Here is a 15,825-nt window from a genome sequence, read left to right as displayed (position 1 = left end):
CAATTTTTGCTACTTATCAGTGTAGAAGGGAAATTCTTACTTTCGAATTTTGGTGTCAGTTGCCCATCGATCTCTCTTGTGCTGCGCTACTTCTTCCATTGAATTATCTATCTGCTTGTTGACTGCTTTGTTTTGGAGCAACTCATGGCAAAGACAGGCCAGAATCTGTGCTTTCTGATCCGGACTTAGCGCTACAAACGACTTTGTTTTCAGCCACTCGGACATTTTGAATGTTGGATTTTCGTACAGGGCTTCGAAAAATGCTGCATTTTTACTGGCTGAGTACTGCGATCCATTGGTGTCCTCTAGGTTGTTCAAGTGATCTGAGACCCTCTTCTCTCTTTCTCTTTCAAAACAAACTCCTGCAAGAAATAAAAATAAGAAATATTACTAAGGATTTACAAACAACTCAATCAGTGAAGTAGTTAAGTTTACTTTCTTTTGGGACACTTTGGTTTTTAGAAATTGAAATAGAAAATTCTAACAAATTTAACCTTGCCTTTGTATTTGCTTACAAGAATAGGAAAAATCACTGGAAAGGACCCCGCACACCTCTAATGGGAAGCTGCACTATGAAGGAACGTTAACTTATTCATGTCATTCGATTCTCCTCAAGATACTGATCAAAAGTTATAATTGCACCAATTTTTTACGATGCACCGTATTCGCAAAAAATCGCTGAGAAGATTCAATGATTCGGCGATAAAAAGCCAGAAAGATTTCTCATTTCAGTACTCGATTGACAAACAGCTGTGTGTCAGTGAATGTCAAACGGACGCGTCGAGAGCGGGCGGAGGAGGATAGCCCTAGAGTCAGCAGGTGCAGATAAGAAGACAGACACGCATTACGTTTTTTCCTTATTTACATCGGGCCTGTTCTCAAATGCTTTGTTTGCTTTGTTTTGCTTTTTATTCATTGTCGCCGAATAATTGAATCTTCTCGGCGGTTTTTTACGAAAACGATGCATCGTAGAAAGTTGGCGCAATAATAACTTTTGATCAGCATCTTGAGGAGAATTGAATGACATAAATAAATCAACGTTCCTTCATGGTGCAGCTTCCCATAAGAGGTATGCGGGGTCCTTTAAAGCAAATTCATGCGACCATTAACTATAAAAAAAGTTAGAGAGAAATACCGAGGAAACTGAATGGAAATGCGTTTTTTGTGCTGGGGAGACAAACAAATGAATATGTGACTAGTTTTATGTAGAAATTATTTCTGTCACTGATAATTTTTAACTGAGAAATACTTCTGAGAAATTTCAAAGCATTTAATACACTACACAAAACAGATTCTTTTACAAGCAACTGTTTTTAAGAAACAAAATTTGATAAACAGTTTCAAAAAAATATCTTCGGCAGAGATGTGGCATTATTTTTGAGGTGATAGGTCCAAAAGAAGATTATAATACAATAATGTAGCTTGATTAATGAATAACGAACCTGTCAGACATTTAACTTCACCGGTTGCATTGGCATAAAGATACACTCGGAGGATTTCACTGATGTTGTGGTGCGTAATGTCAGCTTGCTTCAAAGACTGACCCAGCAAAGTAGTATGCCTGGCTGGGTTGGGAATGCCAGGATCTTCGATGGCACAGATAATAAGGTGGGTCATAACTGATAGAAGTTCTTCTTCTGCTTCTTCGTCTCCCAGTAAGGCTAACTGAAGACTGCTAAGTGTTGGTAAGCTTTCCATGTCTAGAATACAGAGAAGTATTTTGATAAAAGAATGACGTCACATCTTGAATCCCATGCTTCGATTAAGGATAAAATATAATTCAGTTCAAACCCTGCCCATGGGAAGAAACTCACCAATTTATTCTTTTTTTCAATTTAACTAGGAAAAAGACAGGAAAGAAACATGATTCCTGCTTTTCAAAGATAATTGAATTAGGGTGGATTTTTTTTTTTTCAATGATTAACTGAAGAATCTTCTTTTAAACTATCTACTGCCTACCTAGTCTTGACATTTCATGACTCAGTCAATCATGTTTCCTACTTTTAACAACTGCCCAATGTCAGAACTTTGAGAGTTTTCCGCTAGAAAAAAAAGAATTTTTTGTGGACGTATGCAAACCTGTTGTCTGTTTTTTCCCCCTTCATTATCTTTTGCTGGGCTATTTCTGTATTTTAAACCCAAACCACTTGAATTTTTAACCTCTTTTTAGAGGAAAGAAAAAGAAGTACAGAAAACAGAACTATGTACAAAAGAACAAAAGACCCCTGGCACTCAGAGTCTTGAAAAAATATAGAAATATTACGGTCTTGAGAGAATACTAATTATGATATGAAGATTCTGGTACTCACCAAACCCGAGTGTTTCGCCAAAGTTATTCAGGAATTCATGGACCATGAGAAGTTCTCCAAAAGTTTGGCCACTCAATTGCAGACCAGGAATGCGTTCTAGGGTTGGCAATGGTTTTGAATCTGTAATTTCCATATCTTCGGTAGGTTTCCTGATCTGATACAGCAAGCCAATTTCAAGCCGCCTTTCTTCGATCCTCTTTTCGCGGGACGCTATTTTCTCGGCTTGAACTTCCAGCCGTTTCTTTTCTCGCTCTTCATAGCGTTTCCTTATTTCCAAAGCTTTCACTAGAGCCATATGCTGCCTCCTTCGCTCTCGTTCCACCTCAACAGTGTACAACATTTCTCTTTGTTTGTTCAATTCATGGATGTACATCTCCATGAACTGCTGCTCACGTTTTTCTTTCTTCTTTTGCTTTTCAGCGGGGCTCAGTCCCGGAGACGAGGAGCCGGAGGTTGTCATGGTTACGGAAACAGGTGGTACGACTGTTGTTGAAGCAGTGGACACGGGAGATGGCGTAACAGAGACGGAGAGCGAAACGGATGGTGTTGGTTCCTTCATACTGTTTGAATCTCTTTTTCTATCAGTTGGTAATTTCATGCTTTTCAACATTGCGATGGCTGAGGTCTCCGATGGGAGTTTGGCTGATACTGGTTCTGCCTCAATCCTAGAGAAAAAAAAATTGATCAATTTTTGGTGTATGAAATACAAGAATGGAAACTAGAAAGTTGATTCATCTACTTTCTTTTGCAATTCTAACGATGAGCGCAGCCATCTAGAAGTAGTGCCTCCAGGTGTTCCATAGAATGAGACACAAAATGAGATAAAACTCCATAAGGAAGACATACTTTCTTATGGGGTTCTCCAAATAGTAAATAAATTCTTTATGGTGAATTTTTATTGAACCCTTTATGGCAAGCGTTACGAACTTTTAACAACGTATTTTCAGGGTTTTTAAAAATTGAATCTTTCCCCTGTGCCATATTTTTGATAAATTACATTGGTTTTTCCTTTTCCTGAAAAATTGATTCCCTTAACTTTAAAATTTTGGAAAAAACATTTGGTGCTCTATTTTTTTAAGCAAGGTGCAAAATAGATTTGTGTCCCCAGGAATCTTGAGATCCAAAATTAATGCATGTCATAGAGGGTTAAGATATGCATAAAACGAGGGTAATTTTTTGGATGATGGTTGATAAGTAAAAAGACAGCAGACAAAAGGATCCCAGTAAAATGAAAAACGCAAGACTGAGTGATGTAGTTCAAAGAGAATGAGAGACGATCGTACCTTTGTTCTATTGGAGGCTTGGAGGACATTGCTTTTAAAGCAGCTATTTTATTTTTGATATCTTGCTTAGAGAGCTTCAGGAACCCTCCATTGACATCTGCCTGATGAAACTCACCAACCAGTGCACGAGGATTGAACGAAAAATTGCTAGCATTTAAGTCGGTTATGTTTTTCTCTTTTAAGTACTGAAAAAGAAGAAAAATTGAAAAATGAGCTAATTAAACACATTTCAGATAAGAAAGTATTCAAAAATCAAAAAAAAAAGTTTAAGAAGAAGCTCAACTGAGGTTCAAGAAGTTTGTGGCCATCCCACAAGTCGAAACTGGCCTTTCCAATTTGAGAACCCCTTTTCCTCTGTAGTTTCACATCTTAAAATTTTTTCTTTGTCCGTTACTCACTAAATGCCACGATTTTGCAAAAATAAAACGCATAAGTCATTGCAATTCTTGCACTATTGCGAGCTAACCTTTCTAATGTTTACTATCTGTCCATTGTTTGGCCCAAGCAGAAGTTTCTGCACTCCTGAGGTCTAAAGTTGAATGAAATTTTACATTTTGAGTAATAATACTAAAAGAAAAATTGCATTTAGCACACTTTATTGAGGGACTTAGTATTCCCTGAGGATGAATGTTTTGTTTTTAAGTGACGGGGCTGAGATGGGTGTTACATCCTTATCTAAAAGTCCATCTCAGGACAGATCCTCAGAAAGTTCCAAGTGCCAGCAGTTGGCTGCTATCAGCCAAATTTCCTATTCTTCTCAAAGAAAAATGTCCGCTTTTAGGGCTGAATACTTTATTTTACGGAAAAATTTACAATTCACCTCCTTTATTTTTTCAGGCGGTAAGCAAAAAAAAGCCCATTCTGAAAATTTTCTCACAACCCAAGATTTGCCACACATTTGTTCCAATCCTTGTGAGATGAGGCATTTTTTAAGCGAATGGATTTTTTTAATTCATTTCATAAGTCGTATATTGAGAAATTTGAGTGGTTTCAAAATTAAAGCACTTGTACTTTTCATCTTCCAATTTCCGAGTCAATTCTTTTAGAGATAGTCAGTAGAAAGTTGTAAGAATCCTCCAACAATATACAATGCTTTTTGAAGTATCTCAAACTTAAACTCACCAATAATAATTCTTGCATCCTGGTAAAGGTTGTCTCGCAGGGTGACGTATAGGCTACATCTCCATTGAGGTCACCTGAGGATGTGAAAGCACTAATAAAAGTATCCCTTCGCCACCCTCTTTGTAAAGGAATGTGAAGTTCGGAGTCTACTCTTCGTCTTTTGGCTCCACCTGCAGAAAAACATCACAAATAAGCTTTCAAAAATCAATGGACTGCGTTCCCTGAAAGTTGGGGAAAAAGTGCAAGAAAATTGTACCTGACAAAACCTACAAACAGCTTTGGACAAGTGTTTCATAGGGCAGCTGCTGCACAATTTTTATTTTCTCATTCATAAGTATATGAGAATTCCTCCATTTTTTAATTGATCACATTTTCCACTGAGAAAAAAAGTCACTAAAAAAATCTAACCCTGTTTCTAACAGAAAAATATTGAGCCAACAGCTTCCAAGATGTCACAAAAGAATAAACCAACATGTATCCTTCACCAGCTTTTGTTCAACGCCATTCAGGTCATGAATAAAACAAGAGATTACTTATCTTGACCCTGCTCACAATATTATGATCGTTTGAAGAAAATATTTTTGTAAGTAGTTGTAATTAAAAAAAAATCTTTCGATCCTGATTTTACTAATACAGCCGCCATGTTGTATAAATAGGTGGTTGAAACAGTGCTTATCACCTCATATAACGTCATTAGCACCAGGCCAATGAGAAACATTCCTTTGATCAATGACACTTAAAGCTTCTTTTTCCAGTCGAAAAAGCAGTGTAGAGCTTTTTAAGGTTTGGAAACACATTTTTCTTGGCTGGAAATTTAATAAAATAACAAATTACCATTTTGATGCTCGTAGTCAGTTTCAGGTGCAGAGCTATCTGTTGTGTCTGCAGCGCTCCCACTCTCTTCACTCTGTCCAGTGCCTTCTAGGTGCTGCAAAGTTAAACAAATCAGATTAGAATTAAGCTACACTAATAATGAAGGGAAGCAAAAGCAGAGAAAATTTCCCCTTGAATTAAAAGTTTAATTTAAAAAAAAAATAAAATAAATAAACACGAAAAAACTTAGTTGCGAAAATAAGTTGGTAAAGCTTTCAAACAAAAGATCAACTCTATCACCAATAGGATTTTCCAACAATTCTACTAGTTATTGCTTGTAGAAATGCTAAAAAATTCACCTTTCAGCCCTACTTTTTTTGAGATTGATCCATAGAAAGTTACATTGAAAGGCTCATTAAGCTCCGGAGGCCATAAAGAATATCTTTTAAAAAAATATCGAAATTTAGCCTGCGGCAAATTTTTTGGTATTCCATGCATTGGACCTTTAAAAATATCTGGGGAAAGTAAGTGCAGCCATTTTCAGCTGCCTAAAATTATCCAGTTGCTCTTGTTGCAATCTATTAATACGCATGTTTCATAACTATTTAGAAACTATCATCCCTAGAAATACTAATACTTTTGATGGCTTGAATAGCTTACCTGCGAAGAACTGAAGTTCAAAATGTGACTGCTTTCAGAGGTTTTGGGTACGTTAGGAACAGATAAGGTTTTCTTCTCGTGCCTTTCTTCAGCTTTGGCTGTTGATAAAAAACAGAAAAATTATTAGAGAAGCCCATTGTTTTGTAATGTGTATACTATAATCTCAATACAAGATCTCCTCTCTACTTTCCATAGAATTTGCTAAGGAGTAGGGAGCAGAGTAGCGCTATGCCTGGTTTTTTGGGTTCAAGCTGAATTTGAGTTTTTTGTTCAAGCTGAATTCCTTTTTTTTAAGTCTACTTCAGTCATTGAAAAGCTTGTGTCAACAGCCGTTGAGTCCAGTATTAGCTTGAGCCTTGACTTACCTTCGAGATCAGTCAACTTCACAGGAACTTGGCTGAACTCAGAATTCGAGAACTTAAACACTTTAGAACACAGGCTCTCAAGTTTTGTCGGAAACAAATTTGTATCAACACCATCTGAAGATACTTAAAACAAGATTTAGTACCTCAAAAGAAATGTGAAAATGATTTCCTTCACTTTGACGGCCTGAGAATTCAATAGGAATAGCTCAGGTGCTTTACGGAAGGGTTCTATATAAAAGGGAGGAGATGGCTTTTCCGTTGCCAACCAATAATCATTTTTAAGCAAAATTGAATACTGAAAGGGTGTTGTACGATTAAGTAGATAAAACAACAAACCTCTTTCAGTTAGCGCTTCTAGTTGTTGTTGCAAAATATTTGCTTTCAATGAAGAATACTTTGAGAGGTCTAAATCACCAGCTAGTCCCAGAGCTCGGCTTTGAGCCAGCAAAGAGGCTACAGTATTTTTCTTAGGTTTGGAAATCCCACGTCCTAGATTGCGTGGTCGTCCATCCTGAAAAAAAAAAAGAATAAAAATTAAATACAGAAAAGAAGATATTGATGGTAAAGAAATTTGGTGAGATATTAATAAACTTTTTGAAATTGGAAAAATAAATTTTCAAGACAGGTGCAGCTAGAATTCAATATTTTTGAAGGTGAATGCATTTTGGAAAAAGCCCAGGATTGAAATTCTTTTGGTTTACACCGTGACGGTAACTATGAAAAGGTTTTTCTAAATGACTTCTTCATTCACATAAGTAATCTTTATTAATTTTTTCTTTGGGTCGAATGTTTAGAATTTTCCCCGAGGCATGACTCTAAGCAATGCAGAGCCATCATAAACTTGAAAGTATCAGCTCCAATCTATCCATTATGTCAGAAAAACAAGCTACAAAAAATTCGATATGAATGAAAATTTGCATTGTCGGAATCAGAAATACCCATGTTTTGACTTCAGCAATCTATACATTGCAAAAAAATTGGAATTATGAGAGCAAAAGTTACTCACTTTGTGATGTGTACTTTCATCATCAGTACCATAATATGGAGACAACCTAGAAGGGTCAGATGGTGGGATAGGATAGGAAGGTGCAGGTGGCATCAGTCGCCTTGGTTTGGGCCCTGGCTTTCGCCTCGCTGCAGAAAAAGAGAAACACAGTTAAAGATTTGTAAAATTCATACAAAACAAACATTGATCCACCTCAAGAGAGTTCAGCTAAAAAAAAATAAAACACTATGATGAAAATAATAAGAAAACAATTTTCAGTTTAGGGAGAGAAATATCGACGGCTTAAGTCGGCAATCGCATACCTCGGTTTGCGACGTCGCGGACTTCCTGTCATACTTTATTTTTTAAATGGAAATCTACTCAACAGCAATTCGTTAAAACTGTCATGATTTTTCTTCTCAATGCAAAGAAAATTCTGCAAAAACTTCAAGAAAATAATGTTGATTTATTCTCCTTTAAAAAAATAACGTAGAGGCGGAGATTTTCAGACACCGCAAACGTATGTGATTGCCGACTTTCACCGTCGATATGTCCAAAAACAACATACATTTTTGACACATAAATTACTTTACTGGAAATTATAAATGAGAGACTCCTCTCTTAGCTTATTGTTCAAGTTATCCTTGAGCTTCATTTCAATGTATTTGCTTCCGTGAAGTGAAAAAAAAATGCTGATTATTCCTGTATTATAGAAAAGAATCTAAAAACATGGTCAAAGACAAGAGCCTGCACAGGAGTAGGCTATTGACACACTCAAAAATTTAAAACTTTCTCTGAATTTTCCTTAGATTATAAGGGAAGTTATTTCAAAATTTAAAGTCAGAATATGGCTCAGGAGTCCGGTAAAAAAAAACATGAGAAAAAATTGAGCAACATCTGATGTAGTTAGACAGATTTTAGTTAGATCCGTCCAAATAAGACTGTTATCTTTTAGAACAACAGTATACCAGATACTACGAAATTCGATGGTACTGGTTGTAGGTATTATTTTTGTTACAAGAATGGAAATAATTAACATCAACTTACAAATTCTCGATGAAGATGAGGAGGAAGAATGTGAGCTGAAGTCTAAAGGCGCTAAGTTATTAGGCGAGGATGATTTTGGAAAAGATGAATTAGAGGATGATGAGGAAGAAGAAGAATTTGGCTTTAGAGAGAGGTTGAGTGGTGCATCTGAGTCTTGCATTGAGCTGCATCCTCCGTTACTCATCATATTCCGATCCTGCAAAATTAAAAACTTTTAGTTTAAAGAAAAGGCAGAAAAAAAAAAAATTAAGATTTTTATATTGACTGGATGCAATGAAGAGCATTGACATTACTTTTGCGAATTTTGACAAATTATGTTGACCAAAGACATAACAAATTGGAAAAATATATAAAAACTTCAGGTTTTTAAGAAATAAATTTTAAACTTATATTCTCTGAGCAAAGCCCGAAGCTGGGACCCCATGCATATAACATGGCCAGTCACCACATACTATGTAGTATACCTGATCCACGCTTGACACTGCTGTCTAGCATGTACACTACAACTAGTCTCAATATTACTTGACAGAACAGCCTAAAAGTGTCTTTATCGGTGCCTCAGTACATCGCAACTCAATTGTACTCGATGATAAAATCATTTTTCCCCCTTCTTTTTTCTGATTATTAGAGTAGGTATTTGTATTTTGTTGGCTGATAACATTAATTGGAAACAAAATAAACTACAGGGGAAAAAAGAGCATTGAGAGCCTAAGTTTTTAACTACTAACTGATATGTCGCTCTTACAACGTTTCTGTGCGCTCTGCAACACCCAACCACCACTGATAGCAATCTTGCCAGAGCTCCTTTGGTAAATTGCATCTTCTCATGGGCTCAAGTTTAACTCTATCAAAAATTCTATGCCAAATCCTAACACGATAATATTGATATGCACACAATCTTAACTTAACAATTATGATTTCAACAAAATTACTTATAAGACTTGTTTTGTTCAACAAGCAGAACAATAATTTTAACACAATGAAAGATAAAAAAAAATAGCCATTATGCAAATCTGACCTCTGAAGTGGTTTCTAGTTTGGATCATCTGCTTTGAAAATCTGAAATTTTTAGTTTTTAGGAGACTAATTTATCATAAATGATTATCAATGGTGTCATTACGATCAAATCAGAACACTTAGCTTGGTTAAAAATGGTGAGATGCAGACTATATAATATAGCCAGGCCATTACATATGAGGGGCTTGGAGGACAAGGCGCATAAGTACAGTTTTTAAAAAAATTGAGATAATAATTATTTCAAGTATTACTTGTCTTAATGCATATTCTATGAGAAATTCACTCCCAAATTCCAATTTTTAAGCATTAAAAAATCACTTTGAACTTTCTCTCTGCCGTAAGGGATCAACGTACTTTTGAAATTTCAAATGCAAATTTTTCAAAATAGCAAAAACGCACTCATGCGCCTTGTCCACCAAGCCCCTCATTTAAGGTCCTGGTTTAAGGATAAAAGGAACTAATTACGTACCGTCAGAAGAGCAGTAGGAGAGTGTTCGATGGGTAGGCCTGTTGCAGCATGCGTTGCTAATAAACTCACAGAGGGAGGGTCTAATGAAATTGTCTTTTTCCGGCCCCTATTCGTTGTCCCAGGGATTTTGGGACCAACTATTGATGAGGTATACTTAATTATTTCAGTGTCTGGCGGGAGTCTGACTCCGCCTAATATACTAGAACTAACAGATTCACTGAAACAGAGAGAAATGATAGATTAGAAATCAATTAAATTGTTTAAAAAACAGAGCGAGCTTGAGACTGAAGGTTGAAAAATTGACCAAATTCTTTATGAAAATACAAAGCTGAATTTGACATTAAAGTTTCATTGACGCTCATACTTGTGGAATCCAAATCTCAGTAAACACAATAAAAGAATGTATGCTATGAACTAGCATACACCAGTTAGACTGAAAAACTGTATCAGCATGGCAATTTCACACTTCAGCATGATCATTTAAGAACCTCTCCTCCACTTCCCAAACCCTTGTGACGCCAAAAAAAAAAAAAAACAAAGAAAAAAAATTCCTCTTCATACTGTGCACTGATTCATATTCAAACCTCCCTTCTTTTCCAATACTTTCCATTATTCCTGAACGCTGGGATTGAAACAAGGCATTAAATTTGAATATTAATTTTGAAGTTGGATTCAATAACGTTTGAGCCATTATGTACAGACAGAAATTATTTTAGCATCCGTCATGAGTGGAAAAATAATTGATTAAATTCCAAATAATGTTTTTCCCTTTACAGTAATAGTCATAAAAATTCAGATTAAGTATGGGATCAATCCATACTGAATTTTACTAGTGATCAGCTTTCAGAAAAACAGGGTGGTTTTTTATCCTTGTCTTAAGGGGTCTAACAAGGAGGAAGGTCGGGCTAAAGCACTGTCTATTGTAAGTAGGTCTTCTTTTTTTGAAAAATAAAATATTTTCCAATAGAAATAATTTTTTCAGCTAATTGTTGGACTTTCTTCATTATTTTCAGAATTTGGGGCAGTCAGGCCCGTCTTACAAAATTCCATGAGGTGGGCAGTTGTCTTGCAGGTGCCATACAAGGGGGGCAGAGATGGTTCACGTAATACTTAAGCGGATCCTTACCTTAAAACAAAAGATTCCCGATTGGGCGCTTCAGGTATTTTTGACTTTGCACTGGAACCTGGAAGAAAACAATAGAATATCATTAGAAGAGGGGTTCGTAAATGAAAACTAGTACCAAATACTTAATCTCTGATGTAGCCTCCGTAAGTAAAGTTGAGTAACACTATTTTCATGATAAAACAATTCAGCACTGGAGGAATTAGAATACGGACTTTACATTTACAAAATTTCCAGGTTAAGAAAAAGACACATTACCTACTTAAAATCTCTGAAAAATAAATAGCAACAGAGAATTAAAGCTAGCTTCATTGTGGGTAGCATAAGTTAGGTATATGAAACTAACTACCTACTCATTTTTTTTCTTTTTTGGAATAATTTGTAATTTTTTAAGTTAATGTAGCACAGAGAAATAATAAAAAAATAAATCCCTATTTCAAGATTCAGCCTCTTCACCAAATACTTCTTGGTAAAAAGGCAAATTCTTGTATTAAATCGATGCTAATGTCAATGACAATGACATCATGTCGATAAAAACAAGAACACAAGCAAGAAAACAAGAAGTTTCCTGATATAGATGATCACTGAATAGCTTGATATTGGTCATCGGCATTCGAATAAGATTAGAAGAAGACCTTTGGCAAGAAAATAATTGTTGAAAAGGAGGTGTTAATTTTTTAGGGCTGCTTATAATCTCATTATTAAGTTAAATGAAAGTTAATATGTATCAAGTTCCCCCCAAAAATGATTATTCCGAACCTAAAATAAAGAATGCTTATTCAACTGGAGTGCAGCAGATTTTTTTTCTGGGTTAATTTCCGTTACTAAGAATCACTTACAGGCAAAGGACTGGAGATATTTGACGTTAAAAGTAAAAAAGGATAATATAAAAATTTTCATACTTCGCCTACCCGTATGTTGCTGTGATAAAATTGGAAAACTAGGAGGAAGAACACCATCAGGACCGCCCGCCATGCCGGGAAAGGAAAGTCCAGAGGCTTGAAGCCGCGCCAAATAATCTTGGGCTGCAAGGTGAGAGGCCATCGACCACCAGGTGGCGCCTAAGAAATACAGAATAGATTACTATTTTCGTTTCATTACACAAAAATAAAATTTAGAAGTAAAAAATGCACTCTCAAAAAATTCCTCCTACCTCCTCCCACCCCTCCTTCCAATGAAAGACTCTGAATTTTTTTTCTTTTTTTTACATTGATATCCACCGCAGGTCTAGATTCCAGCGTGTGTTTCCCCCGTCTTGTTGTCAATTTCTTGGAAGTTAACTCTTTTTTTAATCACTCTCCTTGCAAGTTGCACTGTCTATCTTTAAGTTACCTTTCCTATACTACTAGTCAAAACTTCAGGAAAATATTGATGAAAAATTATCACTCACAGAGCAAACGTTATACATTTCAACAGGGTGACACCAGCAAGAGTTTTTGTCTTGTCAGTTGTCTTGTACAGTCAGTTGACTAGCACAATCGCGATCTTGCAAGAAAATACTACCCTAAGAGTCAACGCACAGGTGATTGCTTACTTTCCACGATTCATTAAAAAAAACGCATGGTATGAGGGGACAAATTTCGGACCTTCTTGCGGAATTTCCGCACTTTTTCAGTACTTCTGGACCGCCCTTAAAAAATCAGTACCATTTCCGGACTTTCTGTGAATTCCAACCCAGTAGACACCCTGAACTACAGAATACGGTCGTAAGTACTACAATGCAACTGGTGCAACACGGATTCTAATGAATTTTCATTGATATATATCGATGACAGAATTGCGAAACGACGAATCTCCGTTTGCAACAATGCGGATATCCTGAAATATTTTATTTCTCCTTCGAAAACTCGTCAACGTAATGTCTACCAACTTCCTTGATTTTCCCTCTCAGTCAGCAGAATTTGTCGATTCCGAGCTTTTAAGTTGGACTGAGTCTCTTCGAAAAATCAAAGACGCACGGAAATTGTTAAACACCGCAATTTGGATACGTGGTTCCGCACTTCGGTTATCGATATTTGATTTTCTGACTTTTCCCTGACTTCATATACTGACAAAAGCAAAGTTTCTCCAGTTTACGAATATTGTGCGAAGACATGACAATGCTGAAATAAAATAAATCGAGTGTGACTGAAACTGAAAGCGAAGAACGTACTGGCAGCTGAGTTGAGGCCCATCGCGTTGAGAGGCGAGTGAGAGGAACCCATTCGTTGACCACTCATCATTGAACTGGCTGCGTGAAGCAGTCGTGGGTCATACTGCTGCAACCCACTGAACAAGGCTCCAGCTATAAAATAATACAAATACAAATAAATTAAAATATTGACCATCTAGTCTAAATTAAAAAATACACTTTGACGAACAATAATACAACATCTGCCAAGCATTATGTTGATGTGTTCCAAATATACGTGAGCCGCTATAAAGACTATGCCTGTTGTTACAAGCTAAAAGGAGAAGTGGCAACATTGGCTCTTTCAGTCCTAAAATTTGTAAAAACTTTAAAAGCATTAAAAAAAAGTTTCAACATTCTACATGGTAAATTTTGTAATTTATTATCATTACTTTCAAACTTCGACTTAGCGTTGAATTTTTTCCTCACAATAAGTGTAGTATGCTAATAGACGAGATACTAATTCAAGCATGCCGATACATGATTCTTAAGCAAAATTGCACGTAAAACAAGATTCGCGCGACGAAAATTACTGAAATAAACTCCTGAACAAGATAATTTGTTGATACGTTGCTTCAAACTTCCTGCTCATGGAAAAAACTATAATCTGTACTCGAGTTAAATCGCATACGTAAAGTTACCGTGACAGTCTCAGCTATATGAAAATATGGCAACCTCAATCTTGACGCTTGGGCTCAGCTATAGCAAGTTGTTTGATTTTTGAACAACAGGAAAGGAAAACTGATCGATTAAGAGGCCTGCCGATACATTTAAATGCGCGATTTGACTCACCTACAGAATTGTTTTTCCTGTGACCAGGCGATTCAAATTTCCCGTAACCAATGTATACTGAAAAAAAGCTGCAAGAGAAAAAACATAGCTGCATCTAAAAAATATGTTTGGAAAATGTCATGCTACTGAAATTTCCATTCTTTCATATCTTTCTTAGGTTTCATGTCACCCTGGGCTAGGGGTGCAGAAATTTCATCGCCTTCACATTTGTGGAGGCAGCCTCCGCATTTTGTTTAGGTTGCCTTCACATTGCTGTCCACATAAGACTTGCGCGCTTCACTTTTTGCTTTCCATAAAAGAGCGCGTAACTATTTTCTTCGCATAAAGAGAGCGCGTCACACAGTTTCCTGCGCAAAAAAACTATACGCTTAGCTGGTTTACGCCAACCCCTTTTTCCAGGGGCTTTCATATTTTTTCATCCCTTTTTGGGTGCCTTCACATTCGCTCCGAGATCGACCGGTCGGCCGATCGAGCACTTCCTGCACTCCTGCCCAGGGCATTTGAGCCGTGGATTGTCCCCAGAGACAAGAGACCCTCCATTGATATCATGGCAACGGTGGAATCCAGCATTCGACTGTTGACTTATCTACTAGGTCAATGTAACAACGTGTTGGGAGTTCCGTTTTCCAAACTACTGAAGTTTGGGAAATTGATTTGACTCATGACGTCACCCGAAGCTCATCATCCACCTAGTAGGGTAGGCCAACAGCCCAAAAAAGGGTGATGACTGTTGCCTCCCTAATAATTGTCCATAAGGAAGTGAATCCCCGAAAGTAGATGTTTCCACCTGTCGCCAAGAGGCCGGTGGAGGGTTTCTTGTCTCTGGTAATGCCGATTGCCCGGTTGGGACCTGGATCGTGGGAGAATGTATGGATATGGGGTGAGATTGGGGGTGGTGTTTGGGGTGGAGGTTGTGCAAAAGTTGACTCACCGTTGGCGAGGCAGGCAGCAGCGGCGGCGGCGTCGGCGGGCGACTTGGAGGCGTCGCCCGACTCTTTCTCCATGGCTCACCTGGCCCCCCGGCCCCGGTCCAGCCCAACCCTCGTTCCGCCACCTCCTGCACAGATACAACAAAACACATTAATATAACACATCATCAAATATCATTCCAATGATCCATCATCATTTACCATTACTTCTACACAGAAAAAAATGCTTAAAAAACCTTGTTTAACCTATAAAAAATTGTCTTAGAATTGGACGTATTTCTGCTAAACGAAATTGGAGAAAAAAAGGGAAAATTATCTGGTCGTCAAAAGCTTTTCTATTCGTTTGATGATTTGATGATTCAAATAAGTCAGAAAATAATGAAAGCGGAATAATGAAATAATGTCAGGAATCAGTCAATAATGGCAACAACGGTGCAAGAAAATAACCCTTTATAACGATCGGTGCTTAAAAGTTTTGCAAAATTTGAAGAAAGAAAAAATCATCTCTAAGCAGTACTTAAAAGAAGAAATTCCCGGTTTCTGGAATAGCTACCCTTGTTTTTTTTACAGATTTTTCATTCCCAGATGAATCCCGGGTCCTAGACACCACGTCTACAATAATTATTATTGACCATGGCTTCTTATTACTTAGAATTATTATTGATTTCCCCTGATTTTCAGGAGCTCATTCCCTGGGGACTTAGGTGCAAATAATTTTGCCCGAAATCAACAGATAATTTT

At 37.0% G+C, this 15,825-nt stretch overlaps 1 protein-coding gene across 2 annotated transcripts in view; it reads right to left on the bottom strand.

The window, feature by feature from the left end:
* tou (bromodomain adjacent to zinc finger domain 2B toutatis) overlaps window positions 1–15,825 on the bottom strand; it is a 68,532-nt gene that overhangs the window by 20,436 nt on the left and 32,271 nt on the right. The window contains exons 2-16 of one of the 2 annotated variants that reach the window (XM_019046453.2): window positions 15,087–15,212; window positions 13,346–13,477; window positions 12,096–12,254; window positions 11,197–11,254; window positions 10,071–10,287; window positions 8,585–8,780; window positions 7,559–7,686; window positions 6,889–7,063; window positions 6,188–6,285; window positions 5,549–5,642; window positions 4,715–4,884; window positions 3,593–3,777; window positions 2,310–2,974; window positions 1,443–1,700; window positions 41–362 (exon numbers count right to left, since the gene is read on the bottom strand). In XM_019046453.2, the coding sequence (XP_018901998.2) occupies window positions 41–362; window positions 1,443–1,700; window positions 2,310–2,974; window positions 3,593–3,777; window positions 4,715–4,884; window positions 5,549–5,642; window positions 6,188–6,285; window positions 6,889–7,063; window positions 7,559–7,686; window positions 8,585–8,780; window positions 10,071–10,287; window positions 11,197–11,254; window positions 12,096–12,254; window positions 13,346–13,477; window positions 15,087–15,159 (2,930 nt within the window). In that variant the 5' untranslated portion in view covers window positions 15,160–15,212. The remainder of the gene's footprint in view (window positions 1–40; window positions 363–1,442; window positions 1,701–2,309; window positions 2,975–3,592; window positions 3,778–4,714; window positions 4,885–5,548; window positions 5,643–6,187; window positions 6,286–6,888; window positions 7,064–7,558; window positions 7,687–8,584; window positions 8,781–10,070; window positions 10,288–11,196; window positions 11,255–12,095; window positions 12,255–13,345; window positions 13,478–15,086; window positions 15,213–15,825) is intronic. The other variant, XM_019046454.2, reaches the window with a different exon arrangement.

The sequence above is a fragment of the Bemisia tabaci genome, chromosome 2 (assembly GCF_918797505.1).
Source record: "Bemisia tabaci chromosome 2, PGI_BMITA_v3".
NCBI classification, from domain to species: domain Eukaryota; kingdom Metazoa; phylum Arthropoda; class Insecta; order Hemiptera; family Aleyrodidae; genus Bemisia; species Bemisia tabaci.
Note: the sequence above shows the minus strand (reverse complement) of the source record. Positions and strands in the feature narration are given on the sequence as shown.